General features: G+C 41.6%; 1 protein-coding gene across 1 annotated transcript; it reads right to left on the reverse strand.

Annotated features, from left to right (window-relative positions):
• Positions 1-4,571: 4,571 nt before the first annotated feature.
• Positions 4,572-5,694, reverse strand: LOC116166134. The gene is made up of 3 exons (XM_031480975.1): positions 5,535-5,694; positions 5,292-5,485; positions 4,572-5,249 (listed from the first exon to the last, which is right to left on the reverse strand). The coding sequence occupies exons 1-3, from the start codon at positions 5,596-5,598 to the stop codon at positions 4,965-4,967; spliced, it is 543 nt and encodes a 180-aa protein (XP_031336835.1). The 5' UTR covers positions 5,599-5,694; the 3' UTR covers positions 4,572-4,964.
• Between the last annotated feature and the right edge of the window lie 2,820 nt (positions 5,695-8,514).

Genomic DNA, 8,514 nt, shown 5'->3' on the forward strand with positions numbered 1-8,514 from the left:
GCTAATTTAATAGCTCAGCGCCATTTTTGAGGCGGCAATTAATCAAAAAAGATAGGTAGGGATTAATTCAGAGGAGAGTTTTGGGGAGATTTTATCTTTGTTCGTCGTAGAGTTCGGGCATTGAAAAAAATTCGGGCTCGAGTCACAAGAGTCGATAACGGTGTCTTTCGGATACCGAGCGACGCTCCTTTCCCTCCGGTAGAGGTGCTGGCACTGATCCCTGCGCAAGCGGCTGTGCCCAGGTGAGAACGCATTTCCGCACTTCCACAAGCCGGGTCCTAAGAAGGAGTCTGGAAGAAGAGGACAGCTCCGACGCAGTGCCTTAGTCAAGGACCTGGTGGTAGACCACCTATTCGAATAGGACTGGCACACAGAAGACTATGGCCAGAAAGCGGCGGCCAGAAGATATAGCGGGCCCTCCGCCCAGTGTTTTGTGCTTTACCTGGAGCGTTGGCTCAGGGGAGAACCCCAACCAAGCGTGTCAGATCGGAGGAAAGTACTCCAGAGTCTGACTCATCAAGGCAGCCGGAGTTCTTCTGGGCTTCTTGCCCAACGGTTCTGGGGCACCAACGGTTACGGGTGCACTACAAATGTCTGCATTGAGTGCAATTGTTGACCAGATGAATGGGGGGGAAGGGGACTTTACCTCGGCTGGCAGGATTCCGCTGAAATCCGCAAGGTACCCTTTCACTCCTTAGGCGTACGTGGTAGGCATCATCTTCTGATTCCAGGCTTTTCTGGTAAAAGGTCGATTGCCAGGAATCCAGGAGTAAAATTAATGCGAGCAATCGGACTCGACCGTGATCCGTGACTCGTCAAAAGGTGACAAAGGATACTTTATTGCAACGTGTAAGTACTTAGGGTAGCCGGAACCCCAGTCCGCTTAATTAGTGTCGGACTCGGAGGAGGTGTGAGAAACCCTTTTGAAGAAAGTGACTAATTCAAAAAATCTGTTGTCGTTTTAGTCTCGGGGCTCTGCCACACCGTATTAAAAGAAAACCACAACGAAAAAGCTTAAACTGGAGGACTAGTAGTGGTACAGACGAATAAACGGACAAAGTGCTGACAAATAGCGTTCATTTTCCTTTTAGATTTGAGTCGCTGGTTCAGGGGCGCAATCCGACGTCAGGAACCATGCGCCTCAGATAGGAGGGAAGCGCTCCAGGGTCTGACTCAGGGCAGGTTGAGAAGAATCCCAGAGGTTCTGGAGCATCTAATGTTGCTTTCTGTCGCCTGGCAGAGTACCGCTGGAATCCGCAGGGTGCCATATTGTGGTCGAATGCGAGGACCAATGGATCTTGGACTGGCTGGAGATGACCGTTCCTCTTATTAGGCTCTGGCATGGCGCGCCTCTCAAAGTGCAGAGGCACGTCCAGGTAACCAAGGTGATGGTGCGCTCAGAGGCGAAATCCTGATATCAGGACGAGCCTATGTAGGACGTTCTTCCGCAGAGAGGCAGTGAGAGAGTGCGAGTGAGAGAGTGCGAGACCCAGTTCTGTTCCAACAGAGGGGGCTCAAGCCCTCGTCATCAACCTTCAAGGGGTATCGGGATTATTACCGGCGACCTCAGAGGTCGAGAAAAATATCGACCAGCTTTTGGCTCGTGTGGCGGTTCTTGGGGGGAAACAGGGGGGAGGGGAGGGGGCCTAATATATCAGTGATGCACGAAGTAAGTAACTTTCTTAATGGGCTGTCAACCTATTGTTGTAAAGCAGACAGGTGTATGCCTCATACAAGGATCTTAGATTTTTGGTAAAAAAGGAAGGTTATACACTGCCTTTTTTTGAGGTCCGAAAGAAAAATTGTCTCAGATCGACCCGGAAAACAAATTTTCTTATAGAATGTGGTCTGTAGAATCCATAATTTCAAACAGTTCTAAGATTGGGCTGCTAGTTCAAAAGTTACAGCCCTTTGAATTTTCTTTCGAAATTGGTTCCTAGTCTATAACATTTGATTGAGAAGTCTGATCGAAAAAGTACGAATTGTTTTGGATTCTACGCACCAAAATTAATAAGAAAAAGTGTTTTCCCGAGAAATTATGGTGCAGTCGATTTTTGGTAAAAAAGGAAGGTTATACACTGCCTTTTTTTGAGCCCCGAAAAAAAAATCATCTCAGATCGACCCGGAAAAAAATTTTCTTATAGAATGTGGCCTGTAAAATCCATAATTTCAAACAGTTCCAAGATTGGGCTACTAGTTCAAAAGTTACAGCCCTTTGAATTTTCTTTCGAATTTGGTTTCTAGTCTATAACTTTTGATTGAGAAGTCTGATCGAAAAAGTACGAATTGTTTTGGATTCTACGCACCAATATTAATAAGAAAAAGTGTTTTCCCGAGAAATTTTGGTGCAGTCGATTTTTGGTAAAAAAGGAAGGTTATACACTGCCTTTTTTTGAGGCCCGAAAAAAAATTGTCTCAGATCGACCCGGAAAACAAATTTTCTTATAGAATGTGGCCTGTAGAATCCATAATTTCAAACAGTTCCAAGATTGGGTACTAGTTCAAAAGTTACAGCCCTTTGAATTTTCTTTCGAAATTGGTTCCTAGTCCTAGTCTATAACTTTTGATTGAGAAGTCTGATCAAAAAAGTACGAATTGTTTTGGATTCTACGCACCAAAATTAATAAGAAAAACTGTTTTCCCGAGAAATTTGGTGTAGTCGATTTTTGGTAAAAAGGGAAGGTTATACACTGCCTTTTTTTGAGCCCCGAACAAAAAAATGTCTCAGATCGACCCGGAAAAAAAATTTCTTATAGAATGTGGCCTGTAGAATCCATAATTTCAAACAGTTCCAAGATTGGGCTACTAGTTCAAAAGTTACAGCCCTTTGAATTTTTTTTCGAAATTGGTTTCTAGTCTATAACTTTTGATTGAGAAGTCTGATGGGAAAAGTACAAATTGATTTGGATTCTACGCACCCAAATTAATAAGAAAAAGTGTTTTCCCGAGAAATTTTGGTGTAGTCGATTTTTGGTAAAAAAGGAAGGTTTATACACTGCATTTTTTTGAGTCCCGAAAAAGAAATTGTCTCAGATCGACCCGGAAAAAAATTTTCTTATAGAATGTGGCCTGTAGAATCCATAATTTTAAACAGTTCCAAGATTGGGCTACTAGTTCAAAAGTTACAGCCCTTTGAATTTTCTTTCGAAATTGGTTTCTAGTGTATAACTTTTGATTGAGAAGTCTGATCGAAAGAGTACGAATTGTTTTGGATTCTACGCACCAAAATTAATACGAAAAAGTGTTTTTCCGACAAATTTTGGTGCAGTCGATTTTTGGTAAAAAAGGAAGGTTATACACTGCCTTTTTTTGAGCTCCGAAAAAAAAAATCTCTCAGATCGACCCGGAAAGAATTTTCTTATAGAATGTGGCTGTAGAATCCATAATTTCAAACAGTTCCAAGATTGAGCTACTAGTTCAAAAGTTACAGCCCTTTGAATTTTCTTTCGAAATTGGTTTCTAGTCTATAACTTTTGATTGAGAAGTCTGATCGAAAAAGTACAAATTGATTTGGATTCTACGCACCCAAATTAATAAGAAAAAGTGTTTGCCCGAGAAATTTTGGTGTAGTCGATTTTTGGTAAAAATACATCTTCGTATTGATCTAAGCACTCTCTCTTCCTTATTTTCGTGTCCTGGATAAACTCTTGTATTTTAAACGAAACCCTAATGCGCAAGGGTGAAAATGGCTCAAAGTACAAGGATTAATATTCAAATATTTTCAAATTCAAGGCTCAGAAGTTCGTTTAGAACTAAACGCTGAAAGCTTAACGGCCCAGAGGTAGAGATTCAAGAGTAAGAGTTCAAAACTCGCTGCTGAAAGCTCATAGTTCAAAGCCTAAGGTTCATGGATCAATTCTGCAGGTTTAAGTATCATAGTACAAGGAGACATGTCAAGCTTTAACCCAAAACTTGGTTTACGGTCCAAGGCTAAAAGATCAAAACACAACCCTGAAGGGTCAGGAGAAGAAGATAAAGGTTCAAGCTTCGGGGACTCAAAGCTTAAGATTCAGTACTCCACGTTCGATGCCACACTCAAGCGGGAATCTCAAACTTAATGGTCAATGCGCAATGCTAAGGTCTCAAGTTTTAAAATCCAATGTTAGACAAGTACGCAAGATCAAAGGTTCAAAGGCGTCAGATTTCATACTACACGATTCATGTATCCGGGTTCCGGTTGAACGGTCTAACCCTCAAAGTTCGAGGATCAAAACGCAAGACTCAAGGTTTCAGGTACATTTTTATGGTTCAGTGTTTTCAAAACGCAATTCCTAAGGTTTAAGGTGCAATCTCGGGTGCAATGCTGACATTTTATGGGTCAAGACACGCACAACTGTGATTAAGAATCAGGGTTTAAGGCCCAAAGCACATTATTTAATTATTAGAATGATTCAATCAGTTTCGGCTGGTCAAGAATAGAAACCCACAATTCAAGGTTTAAGAAGAAGGGTTCAATGTAAGCAAGCCTTACAGTTAAAATAAAATAAAATAGAAAAGTCGCAGTTCAATCCACCTGTACCCCTTAATGAACTTTATTTTTTTGAATTTTTTTAAGTTGAATTTCGTTAGGGTAGGGCTGCTTATTTTTTTAATGCAACAAACTACAGATTTTCACAGGGAAACCATCGATTGAAAAAAACGACACAATTAAGGTAAAGTAATTTTTTGATTTGTATAAAAAATAACGATCGGTTCTTTTTGAGAATTTTATAGAAATTAATCAGAAAAATTCTTATTGTAGATTGACTTAATGGCACAAACTAACTATGAAATCAATTACAAAGTTTTGCATTTTTTGGCTTTTGAAATTGTATTATCAGTTTAAAAGAGAATATTCCTATAAAAGTGTCCAATTCTGTTAGGTATAAGAGAATGCTCTTTGATGTAACATTGTAATTGAAGTATTTTAGATAAATTTGTACTAGTTGGAGTGGTTGGGAAATTGCGGATATTCTTAAATTGCGTTAAACAATGTCGTTCGTCGTATCCAAATTAAAGGATAGCACTTCGAACTTTGTGCTATGATGCGTCGCCTGATTTTTAGTCACATATAAACCAGCGTGAACGGGTAAATTGTCGGCGAGCGCCTTTCCCACCAGCACTTCTCCATCCTTTCTAATCCTCCCTATATAAGTGGTACATCCAGGTTCATACCCGCCCTTCACCAGGTATTTGCCAGTGATGCTATTGATCGCTTCGTTACTCGTACTGATCCATTCGAAGAGTTCCGGATGTTCCGTACACAGGATCTGCAAGGTGACCGTTATACAAGGCCAATCCAATGCCATTACCTTAATGTTTTGTTTTACGCCGTACTCTTTACCGCCATATTCGTAGTAGGCCGTGTTGTCGTTATAGTAAAGTTTGGCAGGAATCAAGAATCTATCGTATACTTGCGCGATGTATATCGGTCTGCTGTTGATGTCTATGCCACCGGCGTAGGCGTCTGGCGGAATGCTTCCATCGAAATCTCTCCAGTAATACCCTGAAACAGAACCGTTTGGTGAAGAGTATTGGGAGCAAGATTCGATTACCAGGAGAAGCCCCTTGCGCCACAAAAGTGCTAACGCACAGAAGAACGGCTGTTACGAGGAGCATGGTTGTAGAGTAAGGATAAACGACTGCTACTAAAGTAGTTTTGGTTTGACCTTTACGTATTTATGCATATCTGTTTGTTTATACCGTACTAGCAGATAAGGTTATAAAGCAATATGTGTCTCATTATTAATGTGACCTTATATAGTCAGAAGTAGTGTATTTGACGTCATAGCGACATACTCTGCGGTGATCTTTTCGGTTTGGATAGATCTGACTCAAACGGATCTTCAAAAGGGCTGTTTGAATCGCTCGGAAGATTCCTTTTAATGAAAGTTAGTCAGGGGCGACGTGTTCTGGTAGAGATTGGTTTGAATCAGCAGTGATTTGGTGGCCCAAGTACCTCGTTGCAGTTCTCGAGGTACCCTTTTTTTTTAGTCGATGAGAGTTTGCCGTCTTGTTAGGATTGCCACTAGAGCTAAACCCTTTGATTCAGTTGGTCAGCTTTGCTTCGACTTTCTGGGCAATGGTAATGACTACCAGTAACGGTATGGCGGCAGTCGGAATGGGGTGGTATAGCGAAGCCGAATGTGATAGGCCGTTGGAGCGATTGTAGAGGGTGCGCCACCATCTATGAAGGTGCAGGCGAATATGATCAGTAGTCGGAGCCAGAGACCTGCTGGGAATCCTTGGTGGTTGTTGGTCAGTCGAAGGGATCTGGTGTCTTTGTGAAGAGTGACCACTAGTTCGGTCGTCGTGTTGATGACGACGAATGCTGCGGACGGTGGCGTAGAAAGTGGTACGTCGATCGGGGCGTTTGTCGTTCTTGTTGTAAGGAAAATCTATAACGTAAACACCTGTAATAAGTGTTCCTACGTTAGATGTCTCATAAAGTGAACTTTTTTTATATCCCCTCTATTTTGTGTTCCTCCTTGTCTCTTATAAATGACTGAATTTGTATTTCACCGAAACACTTTTTCCCGAGGTTACTAACCGACCAGCAACTCGCCAGATCTATTAATTTTGAGGTACTATCCGTCCATTCTGGTAGGTTAAATAAACCTGCGGTTTCCACGGTGAATAGTGCTCTGGGGTTTGTGCTTTAGGTCGGTGGACCTGATGCAAGCACAACAATTGTCATCGTCCTCCGTTGGGATTCAACTGGCTCCCTAATACCGGGTTGTTTGAGGTATGAGTAGAATTCTTTTATGAGCGTGTGGCAGGACAATGATAGCCGGTTTTATTTAGAAACAGGGCTCTTTTCATGGTAAACCAGAGATGTAACAAACCCGACGACGCAACCAGCCATCATAGTCATGAACCGCGGATGCAACTAACGTTGCCTATATTGTCGTATATTCCTAAATAATTAAACTACTTATAAGTATTACATCTAATGACCTCTGACCGGCCAGCTTGAGTTTCCCTGGAGGCAATACCGCAAGCACACCTTACAAATGGCGCCCGAGCTAGTTATTTTTGTTTCTTTTTATTTTATCCTCTGAAAGAATCTCTGTTAGTTATAGAGTTGTTCGTACGCTACTTTCCGTGAGTTCCACCGACATAACATTAGGACCTAGTGACACCGAAGTCCGAATAGGATGAGTGTACTAGCTGAAAAAATCAGAACTTACAACGTCATTAAAATAGTTGAAATTAGACAGTGAGATCAACTTACACGACTTACTCTGCTGTAAATGAGCGTAAGTCTATTGCCGAGAACAAGAGGAACAAATAAATAAATACATAAATACATAAATACATAAATACATAAATACATAAATACATAAATACATAAATACATAAATACATAAATACATAAATACATAAATACATAAATACATAAATACATAAATGCATAAATACATAAATACATAAATATATAAATACGTAAATACGTAAATACTGGAAGATCCTTTTAGAGTAGTGGCGATCTTTAAAAACAGCTATAGGCTCTTAAAGGATTAGCTCTGAGAGATACTTCAAGGACAATAAAAGCATCATATGGATAACATTTAAAAGGATGCGGAGGTTACGCCCAGACCTGTCAATTTTTATTTAGTTTATCTGACTGAAACACAATTTTCACAGCCCTCCGTCACTGCCGAAAGGTTCAAATGGATCTTCAAAAAGGTTGTTTGGATCGCTCGGAAGATTCCTTTGAGGGAAAGCTGCCAAGTAAATCCTAGGCTACGTTGGAAAACCAGAAGGGCATTATAACAATGTAGTCGCGCAGCCAGTTACTCAACCCCAACACGCAGGCCTGGTATTGTGCTGAGGGCTGCGACATGTTCCGGTAGGCTGGTTTCAATCGGCGGTGATTTGGTGGCCTGTCATTGTAGTTCTCAAGGTACACTTTCCGGTGGTCCTAATGTACCACAATGTCGTCTCATTGATCCGAGCAACCGCTCCTGGATCATCAACTTCTGGAAGATCGCCGGGGCGTTCCTTAATCCAAACGGGATAGCTCGAATTTTATAGTTCGCTCCGTCGGAAGTAAAGAAAACGGTGAGTGCTTTTGACTCCGGCGAAACCGGCAACAGACTGTCTGGGCTTCAAATCCACGGTCAAAAACACCGTCCCGAACTAACGAGCCCTGTAAAATGTCGTTCGTGTCGTCTCGGACTCTTTGGAGAGTGACCACTAGTTCGTCCATCGTGTTGATGACGACGAAAGCTGCGGACGGTAGCGTGGAAAGTGGTACGTCGATAGGCGCTACGACGTTTGTCGTTCCGGTTTTAAGAAAATTCTATAACGCCGACCTGCGTAGCTCAGATAAGTTTATTAGTAGCTCTAACTTTGACTACAAGGCTCTTGGGTTCGAATCCTAGGTAAGGCATGGCTGTATGTGATTGTATAGCGGGTTGAGTGGGAAGGGTAGCTAATTAGCTAGCACTCCGCCCACTATAAAATAAAATTTAAAAACATAAATACCTGTAATAAGTGTTCCTACGTTAGATGTCGCATGCTACCGTCCCA

This window comes from Photinus pyralis, unplaced genomic scaffold (assembly GCF_008802855.1).
Source record: "Photinus pyralis isolate 1611_PpyrPB1 unplaced genomic scaffold, Ppyr1.3 Ppyr1.4_LG3a, whole genome shotgun sequence".
Taxonomy (NCBI): domain Eukaryota; kingdom Metazoa; phylum Arthropoda; class Insecta; order Coleoptera; family Lampyridae; genus Photinus; species Photinus pyralis.